Source organism: Myotis daubentonii, chromosome 6, assembly GCF_963259705.1.
Source record: "Myotis daubentonii chromosome 6, mMyoDau2.1, whole genome shotgun sequence".
Lineage (NCBI taxonomy): Eukaryota > Metazoa > Chordata > Mammalia > Chiroptera > Vespertilionidae > Myotis > Myotis daubentonii.
In genome coordinates, this window is record NC_081845.1 from 97,371,339 (window position 1) to 97,389,377 (window position 18,039).

The following is an 18,039-nucleotide window of genomic DNA, read 5'->3' on the forward strand; positions in this document are numbered from 1 at the left end:
TTAGTCTGTAAATTGTGTTCATTACGTAGTCTGGGCCCCTTAAATCTCTAAAGTTGACTTTTAAAATGGAATAACCCCTAGGAACCCGCTATTCCGTTTAGCTCTGAACATGTTGCCGTGAGCAGATGTACACGTTTTACTGTTCACAGAGCACACTTAAATGTACAGGCCTGTCTTGGACAGCCTGCTTTCAGTTTTTCATGCAAAATACTTTTGCATGTAAATACCTGAGTTATGAGATGGAAGAAACGTATTCCAGGTGCATGCTAGGACTTTGAAACTGTCCAGTAAAAACCCATTTCTCAAGCAGCAGCAGCAGCCAGACAGCTCAACCAAGACTGACCAGTGCTAGAATCTGTCTACCCAGTTCAAGGAGCCCACTGCTCATGTGGTTGACATAGCCCATGACAGCTAGAGGCACTGTTTGTAGGTGGGGTCGAAGTGATAGACACGGCTACAAATTCTGTTTCTGCCTTTGAGATGTAGTTGCTGTCCCCTCCCCTACTTTAGCTTAGTGCTAGGCCAGTAGGAAATGGCAGAGACCAGGCCATAAGCTTTGCATATCCCACCGGGGTCTGAAACACTGGCTCAAGGGCCTAAGAAATCCGATGACTCCTAGAACATCTAGCTGGAGGAGTCACGTGACAAGTCCAAATGCCCCACCAAGGCCCCAGATACATGAGGGGAGCTCTATGGGACCAGCCCAGCTATGAGCTGCAGACTGGTAAGCAGCCAACTTCCCTGGCTGGCACAAGATTTGCCTAGCTGAGCCCGGCTCCAAAACCTGAAGATACAATAAAATGACGACGTTGGGGAGTAACAAACAGATAGTTCCCTGACTGAACCCACTCTACAGATTACTTGGCAGGCACGATGTTGCATAGGACACAAGATCACAAGCAACCGACCTGTCCCCCCCCCACCCCCACCCCAATCATTTTGGAAATATTTTTTAAATTCTTTTATTATTATTTTTTTTAACAAATGGCCCCAGGGATAGGGGACCAGAAGAGCAGGGAGGAGGGGAAGCGAGGCCCCAGCCCCACAACCCCTCCCACCCACCCCTTTCCCCTTATATATTTATAATCTATATACAAGGCCTGGGGGGGTAGGGGCAAGGGGAACTCCCTCAGCGGGGTGGAGGCAACCTAGGCTCCTTGTCCCCTCGGGACCCAGGCTCTTCTGCCCGTCGGGAAGACCCTTCTCGGGAAGGTGGCCCTGTCCGCTCCCAAGGCTTCGGCATCCAGCGTAGGGCGTCAGGCGGGGAGGCCTGGGGGGCAGGCACATGTGGAAGAGGAAGTAGGGCTCCATTCATACTGGGAGGTCAGGAATGGAAGGGCAGCTTCGGGTGGTAACAGGAGAATTCAGACTCGGGGATATGGGGGGCTTCTCCCTCACCTGCTGGTGAAGGTCAATGTGCTGGGTGCGGAAGACACCGCTATAGGTGGAGGGTGTGGCTTTGAGACGGGAACTGAGGCCAGAGAAAGACCTAAAGGAGGAACAGTGTTTAGAGAGAGCTGAAGGCCTTGGGGCTGGGCAGTCTGTATTCCCAGTCCCTTCTCTTGCCTTCCAGCTGGGAGAGTGCATGATGACCCGGGTCCCCCAAGGTTGCTGCTCAGTTTTCGATAATCTTGGAACGGCTTCAGTTCTACTGCGTGAAGCTGAAGGAAAAAAAACTCATGAGCCTCCTGTCTCTCAACCCATTCATCTTCAGATAATGAACCCCTACCCCTAACTCTTGGAGTTGCCTAGCACTACAGTTCCTGTACCTTACCTCTGCTCGCCCCAAGCTAGGGGGGAAGGGCCTGGCAGGTGAAGGCAGCACCCGAGGAGCAGGTGGGGGCCGCACAGCCAAACTGGGGGGCTGAAGAGCAGGGCCCACAGGTAACAGAGAAAGGGGGGGTGGGGCAGTAGGCGGCACTGGCGGCAGGGGGCCAAAGTTCACCACAGGCAGCTGGGAGTCCATCATGGGTAGAAGCATCTGTAACAAGAAATATGGGTCTGTGTTGGGGGCAGAAAGAAATGTCAGAAAACCTGAGCTAGAGTCAAAACCATTTAAAAAAGCCAGAGGCTGACAGAAAGAGACTGAAGGGGAAGAGGACAGATAAAAAAGTACCTGCTGGGCAGCCCCCGAGGGGAGGAAGCCACTCTGGCCACCAGGCTGCAGAGGAGTAGAGTAAAAATCTGAGGGGGATGGTAGATCCTGGCGCACCTGTTGGGCAATGGGAAGAAGTATGTCAACTCCCCCAAAGCACTCTCCTCCACCCCTAGCTCCCTAAGCCCAGCCCCTGCCCACCTCTTACCTGAAGCAAGGGCGGGTCAGGCAGAGGGCTGGGGCAGAAGGCTGGAGAATAGAGGAAGGAAGGTGGAGGGTAGAGAACTCCAGCCGGCAACTTCCCCAGCTCCGCTGCTTGCAGTGCTGAGAAATCCAGAAACTGGCCCTTGACAGCCACCCCTGAGAGCAGGGCTGAGGGGGGTGCCGGGCCCGGGGGGAGGTACAGGGGCTGTGACCTGCAAAGACATTGGGGCGACAGGGAAGAAAGGTGTCAGGGAGCCAGAAACATTTACTCCTTGATAGTCTGAACACCTCCTGAAGTCCACTACCTTTTGGTACCTAGAAATGTCTCCTTCTCCCCTGAAATATGGCTCCATTTCCTTCTGACACCCACAAGCATCTAGTCTTACCTGTAAGGGTGCACTGGTGTCCCAGAGCGGAAGCCTCCACTGTTGGGATGTAACTGAGAGTCTATGGCTCCCCCTGAGACCTACAGAAGAGCAAAGCTGGACTAGCTCCATTTTCTCTGGTCAAGAAAAGCTCACCCACCCCACCACCTACAGTAAAAGCAAGGAGAAAAACAAACAGCAAAAAAAGTTTACAACTGTGCAGACTGGAAAGGCTTTACTGTAACGGACAGCAGGCGGAATGGGGTCGCAGGACAGGCAGGCAGGCCTACCTGCGAGCTGGGAGGCCCAGGGCTGCCGTAGAAGATCTCAGGGTACAAGCGCTGGCCTGCGGAGCTGGGCTCTGGGCCACAATGCCCAGCACCCAGGCTCCTGGGTTGTGGTTGTGGCTCAGTGGAGGCAGAAGCACTAGGGAGCAGCTCCCAGTCTCGGGATACAGGCATGGCCTGGGGAGGAGCAGACTTGTCAAGAGGGCTCTCTGGGCCATCTTCTCCAGAAATATAAGACCTTTCCACCCAACTCTCCCCACGTACCTCAGTGACTGATGCCGTTAGTTCTTTCTCTGCTTTTAAACTGTCTCCCACCGCTAGGCGCAAGTCTGAGTCCTGTGATCATGAGGCAGGGGAGATTGTCCCGCGATTCAGGTGTCCTCCATGTCCCACCGCCAGTCCTTCCCTTCTCTCCACCCAGCCCAAGAGCCCCAGATCTGGCCCATGCAGACCTTGTCACTGGCGCCAAACTGGCCCGGGGGACCGGGTCGACGGGATGGCCGCAGGGAGCCAGGCTCCGGGCCTCGGTCTGCACGCTGCAGTCGTTCTGTGCCAATGGGACCAGGGGGCAGAGGCTGCTCCCGGGGCAGCTCCTGGGTTGGGGAACACAGTAAAGTGGGGTTGGGGGAAGGAAACAGAAGCCCAAATACGGGAATCCCCAGGACACACAGAAGGGGGAGACAAAGGTAGCTACAGCCGGAGTCCCAGAAACACTCCTCTTACCCATTTTTGACCTTTTACCTTTCTGTCCCCATCAGGGGGGGCAAGTGGCCGTCTCCTAGGAGGTTCAGAGGGTTCAGAGCCAGGTGGACCCTCACCAGGAACAGCATTCAGGGGTGAGGGGCCTCCAGGCCGCTTGGGGGGCCCCTCTGCTGCCCCCTTGAGTCCTCCATCAGGGGAACTTCGCTGGCTGCAGGGACCTGACGATACCTGAGAATCCCCACTCAGGTCCACCCCACTGTCAGACTGACTCATCTGAGAGGAGTGGAGAAGGAGTTAGTTAAGTGGGGCAGGAAGCACCCCATCCCTGACGGGTGCCACACACACACAAACTGAGGAAAGGAGAAACGATGCGAGGGAACAACCCCGGCCCCAGCCCAGAGCAGGCGGGGACGTGGCCAGCGCTGGAGAAGCCCACTCGGACACTCCCTCCCGGCCCCACTCACCTCCGTGGCAGCCACGTCCTCAAAAGGACTCAGGGGCTCCATCCAGGGCTCCATGGGGCCAGGCTGGTAACTCTTCCGACTAGTGGCTGGGAAGAGCACCGACAGGAGAGGCTGTGAGGACACCGCTGTGGCCCGTCTGGTCTCCCGGCCCTTCCTGCCGCTCAGCGTTACCGTTCACTCACCAGTATGTAAACGATTCCAGATGTGAGGGCTCAGGGCCTCTGTCCCTGCATCTCGAGACTCTCTGTGAGGGCCTGGGCCCTCGGGTTTGGGGCCCAAGAATCCAGAGCTATGAGGCGGCAAAGATTCCTAAAGGCGAGAAAGGCCAGAGGCAAAACAAGAATGAGCTGGGAACTGGGGAATGCAGAGAGGTGTGGGTGCGGAGGGACAGGGACAGGAGGCATGCAGTGACCGAAGCTGAGAATTTGGGGCGAGAACAGGAAAGAATGAAGAAAACGTAAGAGAGCCCTTGGAGCGAACAGTGAAGCACAATCTCAAGCCCCATCCCTCACCTCCTGCAGCAGCTCCGGTTTTCTGGGAGGCCGCTCCCGCCGTTTGGGGGGGAAAGGATTAACCCCGGCAGCATCCTGGGGAGTCCCGCCCACCCCCCTCACCATCGGCCCTGGCTCCTCGAAGTGGAGGTCTGGGGAAAAGGGGAAATCTGTCAGCACCAGCCTCACTGTCACTGACCCTACTTTCCTCCATCCCAATCCTCCCACGCCTCAGTGCACACACCAGCACCAGGGTCCCCAAGCCAGACCCTTCCCCCTTCGACGCCTGCCTCTGGGGAAGTAGACAGTCCCACCCGTAGCACCTCCAGCTTACCCGAACCGATGCCAATGCCATTGTCGTTGGCCCTCTGAGGGTCATAGAGGGTTGGGGGCCGAGGGGAGGGGCCTTGAGGAGTTAGGGGAGGCCCAGGCTTGGGCCTTGGGTGCCCCCCTGGTGCAGCTGCACTCCCCTGGCGGCTGCTGAGCTGGGCCAGGGCCTGTTGGATGCCAGCAGGGTTGCTGTGGATCACCCGGTCCAGGCGGAAGACAGCAGAACTGCTCGGGGGTGGGGGAGGCAGAGGAAGCCCTGCAGGGCGCTCCTCCGGAGGGCGGCTGAAGAAAACAGACCAGCTCCAGCATTCCCCAAACAGTTACCCTTTCCCTCCAGTACCCTCTCCCAGCCTCTCTTCTCTGTGCAAATGCAGGTGCTCTCAGGCATTTCTAAGGAATTCTGGGTACAGATGTACAGAGTGGACGAGAACGGGGCTGGGTGGGTGTTCCTGACTCTACCGGCTGCGCCCCAGCTCCTTCAGGCAGAGAGGACATCCTGGTGCCTTTCTAACAGCCCCAAGTCTCCAAACTCCACCACATCCACCCTTACTTTCCCTCAGGTCTCCTCCCCACCCTCCATTTCTTAAGCTTAAGAACGCATTTAGCCTGTCCCTACCCACCTTCGGTTCTTGGGAGAGGGCCAGCTCCTCTTGTCCCCTCGCCCTGGGCCGGTCCTGCCTCCAGGACCCCCTCCAGCTCCTCCTCCGCCGCTGCCTGCCTTGCTGCTGGGGCCCGGGCGTCGGTTCTGCCTCTCCATGCCTGGCCGCTGACTTGAGAAGCTCCGCTTGCTCAGATCCTTGGCTCTCTGGCTCAGGTCTCCACGCGACATGGTGGTAATGCCCGGTCCGGCTCCGCCGCCCCCGCCCCCGGGAGTCCCCACCATTTTGGAGGTCAGCAGTGCCGGTGGAGGAGCCTCCTTGTCCCCTCGGCGCTCACTGGCAAAGTCGCTGCTCTCAGATGCAGTCTCCCACTCCTCATTGGCCTGGTCCGAGTTCTGGTTTGACAGATCAGGAGACTTGGCAGCTGCCCGGCGAGGTGGCGGGGGAACCGCCACTGTTGAGAGGGCCTCCTCCGGTCCGGGTGTGGAGGACGGAAGGGCTGGGGAGGAGCGCCTGCCCTCGGCCCCTCTGGCGGCACTCTCCCGCTCCTGTTTCAGCCTCCGAAAGCGAGGTGGTTTGTCCTGCTGCTGAGCCCTCCCGTGCCGCCTCCTTCGGGGCCGCTCCCCATCTTCCACAGCCATGCTCAGGTTGCTGCCTGCACTGCCGCCTCCTCGGGCCATGGGGGACAGAGGCCCTGGAATGAGCTTCTCTTTCAAAGGCTCCTTACTTGGCAAAGGGCCAGCTGGAGGCTTCTTGGGGGCCAGAGACTTGGCTGGAGGGGTCCAGCTTGGGCAAATGGGTGGAGGGGGCCGCCCTCCCCCTCGGCCTCGGCGTGATGGCACCCCTCTGGGAGTGAAGACGCGCCCACCTCGGGCAGTAGAAAAACGGGCTGGGGCTGGTGAAGGAGCTCCTGACGGTGGGGGAGCAAGAGGGACCTGGGTGAGTACACCTTCCTTGGGTGGGGGGGCCTCCTTGTCCGAAGGGGCCAGATCACTCTCGTGCGTCTCGCTGCCTGTTTCTGAGCCCCGCTGCCGGCGCCGCTTGGGGATCTCTTCATACTCGGAGCCCTCACTTCGTGTCTCGCTGGCAGTGCGGCCTCGGGGAGCAGGTGGGTGACTGGGTCCCCCTGCCCCACCTGCACGCCCGTCATCCCCTCGAAACTCTCGGTAACTGCGGAACTCTCGGCTCCGGCCGCCCCGTCCTCGACCCCCGTATGTCCCCCGGAAACCTCTCCCTCTGGCAAAATACTCGCCTCGGCCCCGCCCACGGCAGGAGGTAGGACCCACTCTTTCATAGGAATAGTCCCTTCGGAGCCTCGGGGCTGGGGAAAGGTTCCCACTAGGAGGTGGAGTCTCCTTGGGGCTCCCCATCTTCCCCTTTGCCGTCTTGAGTGGGTCTGGCTTTGGGACCTTGAGGGTTTCATCCCCCTGTTCGGGGGGCTTGGGAGGCAGCTCCTGGACTTTTGCAGGTGGTGGGGGTTTCTTTATCGGCCCAGCGCGGCGGGGAGGGGCCCCTGGCTCCTCTGGAGGGCCTCCACGCCTACTGCTGCCTGGGCGCGGGCCCCAGCGGGTCTCAGTGCGGCTCTCTCTGCGAGCTGGCGGGGGGCCTTGGCCTCCAACTCCTCGGGGCGGCTTTCGGTTGGCTTCTGGCCCTGTTAGCTGTGGAGTTTCCTCCTTGGGGGTCTCCTTCTTGGGTGGTGAAGCTTGTATCTTGGCTGCCTCCTCATTGCCTGGGGGCCAAGGGAGTGGGCGGGCCCCTGGGGCAGTTGGCTCCTCCGGAGGGAAGCGAGGGAGGGGGGGCCCAGGGGCTCCATTATCAGGAAAGCCGGGATAACTGGCCAGATAGGGTGGCGGGGGAGGCACTGGAGGGGTTTCACTCCTGAAGAGGGAGACAGAAAAGAACATCTCAGGATGAAGACAACTGGAACTGGGTGGGGAAACAGAACACTTCATCTGAACCCAGACACTCCTGCCATGTTTATCCCCAGCACCTTTCCTCCTAGCCTAGGTCCTTCCACCAGGAGTTCACCCATTACACTCACTGCTCACTCACCTCATCCCCTTGTCGTCCTCATCGGCAGCCTGTCGCAGCGGTGAGGTAAGCGGGCGAGGGTCAGCAGGTGTGGTGGTGAAGACATCTCCTACCCAGGCCAACTTTGCATCCACTGGTGGGGTGCCCCGATCCCGTAAGAGGGGGCCTGCATGGCGCTCAAATGGCTCTGAGCTTGAGCCTCCACTGTCTGAGCGCTCCCGGGGAACGAGGCCTGAGGAAACGAAAACCCTTTCTCATGTGACAGGCTCTCCAGCCCAAAAGGCATCTCCCCCGTCAACATCAGCTCCTCGACTGCCCACTCCCAGGAAGACTGGGCCTGGCCTGCTCTCCTGAAGCAGGGCACCCACTCAGCTTCCCTGTAAATCCATCCGTCAGTCACAGTAAATCCTGGCCAAGGAAAGACCAGTTTCTTACTTCCCCAAGCCCATCCTTGTCCCAAAGAGCTCCCTCAGCAGTGCTAAGACCATGCCTGCCCGCTTCACTGGGGGCCTTTACCCCACAGCAAGATGCGGGTACCCACATCCCAGGACTGAAGGCCTCTTACCAGAGGGATGCACACCAGGAGGGTAGAAGTCCAGAGGGGGTCGGCCCTGGAGGAGCCGGGGGTCCACATAAGGAGGAATCATCATCCAGCGGGGATCAAAGTTCATTGGAGGCATGGGTGGGGGCCGACCCAGAGCACCTGGGTACAGGGCCTTGGGGGGTGGAGCCTGTGGAGCTGGCACAGCCCCTATGGTCACAGGCTGTGGTGGTGATGGGGGTACTGGGGCAGGGGGAGTGGAGCCCTGTTGATGCTGCTGCCACTGCTGCTGCTGCTTTAAGAGCTGCTCCTGGAGAGGACAAGATGGGCATCAAGGCTCCCGCCCAGACAGAAAGGGAACTGGTATAAAAACAAATGTGACATACACCTGGACCAGAACTGGCAGAGGGACCCAGAGGGAACTAAAAGGTAGTGTAAACATTGGAGCTAGACAGAAAAGCAGCCCTTAAGAGAAGAAGTAACTTGATCTCACCTGCTGCTGTCGCTGGAAACGAGGAGGTAATGACTTCTGATATTTGGGGTAGCTCAAGCCCTGACTGGGGGGCTGCCGGCTGGGACCAACCCCATCACCCTTGGGTTCCACCTTTGGGGCTGGAGGTGTGGCAGGAGAAGGAACCTCTTCTGGTGGTTCAGGACCCTCTTTTGAGGGCAGTTGGGATTCCACTGCATTGGTGAAAAAACACTGATCAGAGTGTCTAGCCCATCACAGACATTCCACGAACACCCCCACAACCTCAGCTCTCACCTCTAACTCCCTCCCTCTCTCAAGGCAAGTCCTTCCCATGTATAACATGACCTCCCCAGAGCCAATGGTCTGGTGGGATTACTATCCCGTGAAACCAACACACTAAGGCGGTAGAGTCTTTCTACTGTTAAGGAATTCAGGTAGCAAAACCTCCCCCTCACCCAGACAATCCAATCAGCCCAAACAACTGTCTTCTATTTCACTTCCTCCCTACACACAGCTTTGACCCAAGCAGAGGAGAGATCTGCCACCTGGTAGCACCTATCCCCATCTCCATACCTGGGCTGGCTTCGAAGCTGCCACTGCTGGTGCTACTGGTACTGCCACCACCACTCACCAGGACAGGAGATGGAGCCACACCTGGAGTGGGGGTGGCCTGGGCAGGAGGAGCCGGTGCCGGCTCTTCCAGTGCTTTTTCTGGAGTTGGGGCTGGTGCTGGTGAAGGAGCTGAAGGTGTGGGGAGTTCTTTGGGGACAGCAGGTGGTGGCGCTGGGGCAGGAGGGGCGGCAGGTGGGGCAGCAGGCTCTGCTTTGAGCCGCTTGTCAGGTGCCCCAAACTTCTCATCAAGTCGCTTGAGCTTCTCCGCACAGGCTGCCCGACGTTCCTCCTGCATGCGGCGCTCCTCCTCTTCTCGTCGCCGCCGGGCTCGCTCCACGGCCAGGGAGATCTCAGATGAAGACTGCTTTCGCCGCTGCCGCCATGCCTCGTCCTCATCCTCAGGTGCTGGGGGCTTGCAGGGCGGGCCTCCACGATCCTGTCAATGGACAGACCCAGCGGGGCCAGAGGTGTCAGTCATCATGTTTCTTACGGTCTCTTCTGCAGACTGACCCGCTGTGTATAGTTGTAGGTGCCAAGACCAGGCCTTGGTTGGTGTCCTCTGAGTAGGGACAAACTCACCATCCTAATCTTTTTGTTTCTTTTCTCCTTTCAGAGGTCCATCCAAACACCCAGGCCTTCCGATTCTTACTCTCTAGCCCCCCAATTCACCCAGATTCCCCTAACACAAGGAAGCTCTGAATCTTGTCAGAGATTCTCCCAAGCTCTCCACTTCCTGCAGCCCATTTTGACCCACCCTCCAGCTTCCTCAATTACTGCTCCTTCAATCATGCAGCTGACACTATCAGCCACAACTGACCCTCTCAAATGCTCATTGTAGACACTCACTGGGTAATCGCCAGGAGGGCCCCAGTTCCCAGTGGGGCCCCGGTGCGGTGGCGGGGGTGGGGGAGGCTTCGGGGCAGGAGGCCCCGACTCTGTCTCTGGAGGCCGAGTGGTCTCTGCCCAGGCCGTCTTGGGAGGGGGCAGCTCACAGCCAGCGGAGTTGCCCTTTCTGCCATCTGCTTCCGGGGGCCGTTCCTCCCCAGTCGTTGCCTGGGACTCTTTGCTGTGAGCAGACCAACAGTGGATTTAAAATCAGCTGCGACCCAGCTCCTTTAAGGGTGTACTAGCCGCCCCGCCCCGCCCCTCCCCAGAGGGCCTTAACTCACTGGCCCTCAGCTCCCTCCTCATCGGAGTCTCGTCCGTCCTCCTCATCACTGAACTTGAGCTTTTCAGTGTAGTCAACCTCCTCGTGAGCCCCTGGGGGGAAATGTGAAGAGCAGTAACTCCACTACTCTGCTTGCGAGTCTCAGGGAGCTTCTGGAACAGAGGCAGTGGTCTGGAGCTATACGATGACTTGCACCACCAGTGCCATCCCTCTCTCTGAAGTCTGGGCCCACTGGAGTCTTGTCCTTCTCAATCCTTGCAGTTCATCTCCAGGACTTGGCTTTCCTGCACATTATCTCCCCTACCCATCAGTGTATTTTTTCCTTATCAGATCTTGCCTTTTAAGACCAAAATTCTTGATCCTTAATATTCATTTACCTGGCCCTGGCCAGTGTGTTGGCCTGCACACTGAAGGATCCTGGTTTCGATTCCCAAAGGCACATACCCCAGTTGCAGGTTTACTCCCCACCACCAAGTTGGGTGAATGGGGGAGGCAACCAGTCAATGTCTCTCTCACATAGATGTCTTTCTTTCCACCCCTCCTTCTCTCTCTCCCTTCCACTCTCTGAAAAGCAATGAAAAAAAAAATATCCTCGGGTGAGGATTAACACACACACACACACACACACACACACACACAAAATTAACTTGCCTGCCCAACCATCATCGTTCTCCTGGTCCAGCTGGTCAAACTCTTTGAGATTATCCTCTTTAAGAATGGAGGGCCGACCCATAGGCTCCATAAGGCGCATTGGCGGCCCTGAGCCCCGGGGGCCTACCACACGGGGAAAACGGCTGTGTACGAAAAGCAAATGGAAGAGAAGGTAAAAGATAGCCCAGTGTATAAGCACATACAAGACAGCCTCCTGGCTAGAAAATCATCACTCCACCAATAGGCTCCCCCGTCCCCATTCACAAACCCAGACCTGACCTGGCATTACTCACCTGGGCCCGTCAGGGGTGGGGTATCGGTAAGGCCCCTGGGGTCCATAGGGTGGAGGGAATGGGAGATACGGGGGATACATCTGCAAAAGGGCCCAAAAGCAACTGCTCAGAGGGATGGTCAAAGAGCCTGCCAGCTCCCTAAACCTACCTTCTCCCCATTCCCACTCTCTATCATAGGCCCCTGCTTTTCAGCTGTCCCCTCCAGAGAGTAAATCCCAACTTCTATCTTCCAGTGCAACCACTCCAAACAAGACATCCCAACTCACGAAGGGCGGCATCATTCCTCGGTAGGGAGGGAACTGGGGTGGGCCGGAAGGCTGCAGTCCCCCCCGGGGATCGTGGCCATGATGAAGTTTGGAGTCCAGGCCCTCCAGCTCATCAGGGCCACGCCCACCTCCGTCCCTCCAAGTTGTAGAATCTGGATTTTGGAAAAGGCAGAGAGTGAACAGGGCCGAAAACGACGAGAGACGCACTAGCTCCGAGATAGAATAAGGCAATATCCAGCCCAAAGGTAAGCCCTCACATGCGCACAGCCCCTCCCAAATGGCAGCCACTCACTCTGGGGGCGGAGGCTTGGTCCGGGCCCAGACGACTGTTCGGCAGACTCCCTTTCCTTGGCAGCCTTGTCCTGGTCGCCAGCCGCCTGCAGGGTCGGAAATTCCTCTCGAGAGAATCGTGACAGTAGGCTTGATGCCCTTCCACCTGTCGAGGTTGGAAAGCAGAACAGGATACGGAAGTACATTTACTGAAGATGCCCCACTAAAGGGGAAGGTTCCGATGGGTACCAGGTCACCAGCTCCTGCCTTCCAGCCCACCCTATGCATTAGGTGCCTATTCCCTAAGAAACACGGTCAGTTCTTGGAGGCCCTCCTCACCCTCATACAGACTGACACAACTTGCTCATGTGCGCCATGGAACTGAGGGAGGGCCCCACATGGAGCCAAACGGGAGTGAGGACACTGCGCTGAAAGTGCGGGCAGGGCTCCTGCCTGCCAGTGCCCAGAGCCAGCTCCCCACCTGCCCGCACTCACCATCTCCATGTGCGCCATGGGTGACGCTGGTTTGTGCCCAGGACTTTACCCCGCTTGGAACCGAAGGAGTGTTCTGGAAGCAGAGAAAAGGAACGGTGACGTAGGGGGGGAGCTACAAGCCATTCTTGCTCCTGCCCCTTCAATAACATCCAGTGCTTCAGCTACCTCGGGGGCTGCTGGGGGTCGTTTCGGCTGGTTCGAGGCAGGCGTCTGTGAAGCCGGCAGTGGCTGCGATTCCGGCGGCTGAGCGGTTGACGCATCGGAACTGAGGGGATGGAAGGAGGGAAGGTTACCCAGAGCCTGAGGTGCCTTCCTTACTCCTCCCGCTGGAGGAGGACAGGAATGGAATGCAGGCCCCTCTGCTATTGGTTGCACATATTAGGACAAAATACTAGAACCACGGCACCCGCACAGGCTGTCACCATTTCTGCTTGCTGTTTCCCTCGGACAGAAAGCTAAAGTCCCGTTCCTTAGGCATCGAACAGGAGTCCTGGGAAAGAGGCAGGAGAGGGGCTTCCCTCTTTGACTCTGGCTATGTGGCTGGGCTAGACCAAGCCCAGTTCATCCCGAAGTTCAACGTAAAAATACTTATCACTCTAGGTCTCCCAAGCCTCTCTACCTCTTGGGGTCGGACTGCTCCTGTTTGCTTGCCCATCCTGTTCCGTCTTTCGGCACTAGTGAGACATTGGGGTCATTGCCTTTATTCTCGGCTTTCAGGCTTGGAAGGTTGGCTGGGGGTGGCATACGCCGGGCAATGGCAACTTTCCCAAGACTCTGCAGGCCATGGCGAGGGGCAACTGGAGAAAAGGAGAGAGGGTGAAGAGTGCTTCACATGGGAGACCTGACGGTGTCCTACTCTGTGTACCACTGATATCCTCCATGCCTTACTACCAACTTCTTTTAGAAACCACCCCTTCCTGTGCCCTCAGCAATCTCTGAAATCCTATGGGCAGGCTGAGAGGCATTCCATCCAAGGCTCTATGTGGGATGGTTGATCTTGAGCCTGCAGGGAGCTAGCTGGCTCCAGACTTCTCCAAGTCCACATTGCTTTGCCTCCAGTTCTTACGTGTCCAAAGACAGGGAACCACAGACACGCCTTTGTAGGAGGGGGATTGGTGTTTACTCCAAGCCCAATGTCCTCTATGGAATCCAAGATGAAGCTGGGGAATCTCTCTAGTTTTTGACAAATTGTATTGTAGCCAAGTGCTCTAAAGTGCATGCCCATTCATGCCCAGCCTCCAATAATTAGAAGCATTTCTGCAGGACCCTCACCAGCGGGTTTCTGGATCTCTAAGGACTTGCCCTTGTACGTATCAAACAGGTTGAGCGAGGAATACTTCTTTCCATCCTTCCCCTTGGCAGTCGGCCCCGAGCGATCGGACATTGCGCTGGAAGCTCATTGAGTACGATGGGTCCTACAGGCACCTCCCCCAAAACGTGCCGGAGCCTGTGGGCCAAACACCAAGTGTTTCATTTTTTGCTCCCTTTACAGACTTCAGTAGCCCTTGCCTTCTCACCAGGAGCCCAGGCCCGTAGCCCTCTGGTGTCTTTTCCTCAGCCTATTCAAACTCTCCAGTCCCTTTAAGGCAACCACAGAGCCCAAACACCATGTTCCCTCTCACCTCCTGCCAAGAAAATCCAAGTAAAAGTCTAGTAGCCTCCTAGCATAAACTCTCCCTTCTGTGCCAGTCTATAAAGGGTGGCAGCCTCTTCACAACCCCCGCGAGCAATAATCTCTTCACCAAAAGAATTTCTAAGACCTGAAATAAAACAGGGCACGTCCAAGCCCCAGAGAAAACCAGGGGCGTCCGGCTCCATCATGCAAGGACAGAGCTTTAGAGCCCGACTTATTCAGCACCCCATCTGCGCCCGGCCGCTTCCCAGCACCTCACCCCCACCTGGGGGAGGCTTGCAGCAAGGTCTGCCAGGAGTCTAAGGACTCCGCCTGGCTCTGCCGGACGGAGGCCAGCGCCGAGGACTCCCGAGGGAGGGGCTCCACACGCCGCCAGGGCACAGGCCCAGCAGCGAGAAGACCCCGTCCCCGCCTGCAGGTGCTGCGGGCCGTCCTGGCCTACCGACGAGGACGGGGGCGTTAGGGAGCCACTTCACCAACACCCTGTGACCACGAGGCCGCGGCCAGAGCCAGCTGCACCTCCTCCCTCAGTGAGCCAGGCCGCCAGCAGCCATGTCTCTCCCGGGCACCCCCGCTCCCGAGCAGGCCGGGCGTGTGGAGGGAGCAGCCCGTTTACCCGGGGATGGCGGACAGGGCAGAGACGGAAGTGGGGCGGGCGGGCGGTGGGCACGGGCGCTGGACGGGGAGGTCAGGGCAGGTTAGGGGAGAGGATGGGGGCTGCTGTGTAGGTGTCGGAGGCGGCCAATCTCTGCGAATAAAGCCATGGAGGAAAAGGGGACAGAAGAATCGCGGGAGGCTAAGACTGAAATGAAAGAATGCACATGAAAGCAGGCGGGAACTAACACACGTAAGCAGCAGCGGCAGGGAAAGGTGAGGGCCAGGTTTCGGGGGCCGTGTCCAGAGCAGGGCGAAGGGGTGTCGGGGAGCAGATGGGGCCGGGAATGAAAGCGGAGACGGGAGCGGGAGCGGAGCCGCGGGAGCAGAGCCGGGCTGCAGAGCGGGAGCGACTCGACGCCAGGAGGGGCGTCACGGCGGGGGCCCCAGCGCCGGGCGATGGCACCGGAACGGGACTCTCCAACAGGACGCCGGGCGCGGCCCACCCCGGAGCGGCGGCGAAGGGGGCCGAGGGGAGAGAGCCGCACGGCGGAGGGTGGGGAGTTACCGGTCCAGGAGAGGGGGTCGCCCCATTAAGTCAAGAAGGCGGGTGGTAGGGGCAGGCTATAGCCCTGAGCGAGGGGCTGGCCGTGCTGGTCCCAAGGAGGTGGTATCGGAGGGGGAGGGGCAAGGCAGGTCCCGGCTGTAGGAGGACAAAATGGCGGCGCTAATGGCAGCTTGTCCTCCCCCTCCCCCAGGCCCGCCACCGCCGCCGCTGCCACTGCCCCCACCGCTCCCGCGCTGGAAAAGGGCGTCAGCACTCAGCTCGCCCAGACTCACCTGGCCGGGTGCGCGGGGATCCGGGACCGGAGCCCAGGGGCTCCCCGGGGTGGGATGGCGGTGGGGCGGGGGCGGATGGCGGCGGATGGCGCCGGGTACGGCTCCTCCCGTCTCCCTCGCTCCCTCCGCGGCAGGGCTCCGACTAACGGCCCATCCGGGCAACCGCCGCCCCCGGGAGCGCCCCCCCCACTCCCGCCTCCTTCCGCGCCTAGACACGCCTCTTAATTTGCATAAGGGGCGGGGCGCGTTCTACTCTATCCCTCATTACTTCCAGGGCTGCTCTTATTAAAAAAAAAAAAAAGGCGGGGTGTGAGGAGCAGGCGTAAGTTATTTGCATAAAAAGGAGGGACTTACAGGCGCTTGGACACCGATTGGCTGAAGAGGCGGACCTGCGTCGGCCGTTGAGACGTGGGGCGGGGATGTGGCCCCGGCGGTTGGGGCTCAGAATTTGCACGGGGGGAGGAAGAGGCGGTGCGTGCGTCGTGTGTTCGTGGAAAGATGGGAGCGGAGAGACGTAGGGACGCCGACCGTGGAAGGAAAAGATGCAAGCCCCTCGTGCTTCCAGCAGAGGAGAGGAGCGGGAGGATGGACGGAAGGGATCAGCTGCTGAGGGCGGAGCCTACGTAACCAGGGAAGAGTTTCAACTCACGCGTTCTTTCGCGAGACGTGAAAGAGTCAGAGGGGCGGGGCCTCTCATTTATTAAATCATGTAATGCAAATGAGATGGGTAGACAGGCCAATCGAAGGGTCCTGGGGAGTGTATCAGCTGCCTGGCGCCTCACGGGCAATCTTTAGGTAGTTCTGTTTATTTGCATAAGATATGCAAATCATTTGAACAAAGATAGGCTAGGAATGACCTATTCATCAAAATATTGGCAACCAGTGACAAGACGGACATTTAGTTTTATAACCTTCAATTTTCAAGATGTTTGTATATCTGATATTGTTGGTAATTTGCTTTCTCTTCACAATGGGTTTCATTCTACAAAATGCAATGCTTTTCCCTCCTTTGTATCCTTTTACTGTCCTATTTATTACTGTGTACCAATCAGACCTACTACCCCTTCACCAAATCATTCTACAACTATGTTTTGAAAGCGCCAGAGATATGTACAGAATATTTTAGAACCAGGGGAATAAAATCAGACCTTGCGGGGGGGGGGGGGGGGTTCTGAAATGCTTCTAGAAAAACGTGACACTTACTAAGAGATACGAAGAAATAAGATTTAGCCAGGTTTGAGAAATAAGACTGGCCAGGGTGCACATCTCAAGCCCAGTGAACTGATGAGTGGAAACATGGTTTGGGGACCTGTGCCTAAGCTGGTGTGGCTAAATTAAGGGACTACCATTATGGAAAATGAGAGCAGAAAAATTAGCAAGAATCGGATAAGAATAATATCTTGAGGCTCATTAAGATAGCTGAGATGACTTAAGTCCTCAAACTTTCTTAGTGATTCTCCTGTCCCCTCTCCCTTGTCAGCTACAACAGTAAAATTTCTTGGAAGAGCCATTCATACTCACTCTCCAATTTCTCTCCTCTCATTCTTCCCCCCCCCCCCCCCCAGAGAGGAAGTGAGAGGGAGAGAGAGAGAGAGAAACATCAATGATGAGAGAGAATCATTGATTGGCTGCCTCCTGCACAGCCCTACACTGGGGGTGGAGCCTGCAACTGAGGCACATGCCCTGACCTCCTGGCCACTGAGCCATGCCAGCTGGCTCCCCTCATTCTTTCTTAAACCCACTCCAGTCAAGTATTCACTCCTAACCTTTACCCAAACTGGGTGTCAAAGACAACAGTCTCATGGTTTGAAATAGCATTTATGTGCTGATGACTCCCAAATGTATATCTTCACCGACTTGTATACACATCTATGTACTTGACATCTCCTCTCTTGGGTATCTAATAGTTCATTTCAAATTCAGTGTGTTCAAAACTGAACATTTGATCTTTAGACCCTCAAAACCTGCTCTATGCACAGCCTTCACCATCTCAACTGATGGCAATTTTAAAACTCCAATAAAATAAAAAACCTTGGACTCCTCATCAATTCTGTTTATCTCACTCCCCACTTTCAATCAGACAGGAAATCTTATCCTGAGAAAATATCCAGAATTCAACCTCTTCACTTCCACTTCTTTTTTAAAAAAAATATTTTTATTGATTTTTTTACAGAGAGGAAGGGAGAGGGATAGAGAGTTAGAAACATCCATGAGAGAGAAACATCCATCAGCTGCCTCCTGCACACCCCCTACTGGGGATGTGCCCACAACCAATGTACAAGCCCTTGACCGGAATCGGACCTGGGACTCTTCAGTCCACAGGCAGACACTCTAGCCACTGAGCCAAACTGGTCAGGGCTCCACTTCTTTTACTTTGATCTGAACCATCCTCATCTCTCACCTGTGTTACAGCAACAGCCTCTTAACTGGCCTGAGTCTACACCTGCTCCTACAGTTTACTGCATTTTCTACACTGCAGCCTTTTTTCAAAGGAGGCCTCAAAGGACTCCTTTGCTCAAAGCTGTCTCTGTTTTTCTCAGAATAAGGGCTAAAGTTTTTACAGTGAGTTATGAGACCCTAGATGAGTTGGCCTCTTTTATGTCTCTGACTTTATTACTCTCTCTTTTTTTTATTTT

At 56.9% G+C, this 18,039-nt stretch overlaps 1 protein-coding gene and 1 non-coding gene across 6 annotated transcripts; both read right to left on the reverse strand.

The window, feature by feature from the left end:
- Positions 1–946: 946 nt before the first annotated feature.
- PRRC2A (proline rich coiled-coil 2A) lies at positions 947–15,571 on the reverse strand. Of its 5 annotated transcripts, XM_059702309.1 has the most exons (32): positions 15,404–15,571; positions 15,132–15,266; positions 13,609–13,783; positions 12,956–13,133; positions 12,502–12,601; positions 12,337–12,409; positions 11,864–12,007; positions 11,572–11,723; positions 11,306–11,385; positions 11,013–11,155; positions 10,363–10,453; positions 10,040–10,259; positions 9,155–9,629; positions 8,603–8,793; positions 8,134–8,419; positions 7,590–7,800; positions 5,559–7,415; positions 4,943–5,220; positions 4,630–4,760; positions 4,300–4,426; positions 4,118–4,203; positions 3,693–3,926; positions 3,404–3,544; positions 3,216–3,287; positions 2,955–3,128; positions 2,686–2,765; positions 2,304–2,511; positions 2,117–2,212; positions 1,775–1,981; positions 1,567–1,661; positions 1,399–1,489; positions 947–1,270 (listed from the first exon to the last, which is right to left on the reverse strand). In XM_059702309.1, exons 3-32 carry the CDS (start codon positions 13,718–13,720, stop codon positions 1,130–1,132), a joined length of 6,474 nt encoding a protein of 2,157 aa, XP_059558292.1. In that variant the 5' UTR covers positions 13,721–13,783; positions 15,132–15,266; positions 15,404–15,571; the 3' UTR covers positions 947–1,129. The 5 variants fall into 5 exon arrangements, with proteins under 5 accessions (XP_059558292.1, XP_059558291.1, XP_059558293.1 ...); XM_059702308.1 differs by lacking the exon at positions 15,132–15,266; XM_059702310.1 differs by lacking the exons at positions 15,132–15,266; positions 15,404–15,571 and adding an exon at positions 13,959–14,096.
- LOC132237812 (small nucleolar RNA SNORA38) lies at positions 13,315–13,445 on the reverse strand. The gene has a single exon (XR_009453640.1). It is a non-coding gene; the product is annotated as a small nucleolar RNA SNORA38 (small nucleolar RNA).
- Positions 15,572–18,039: the final 2,468 nt, after the last annotated feature.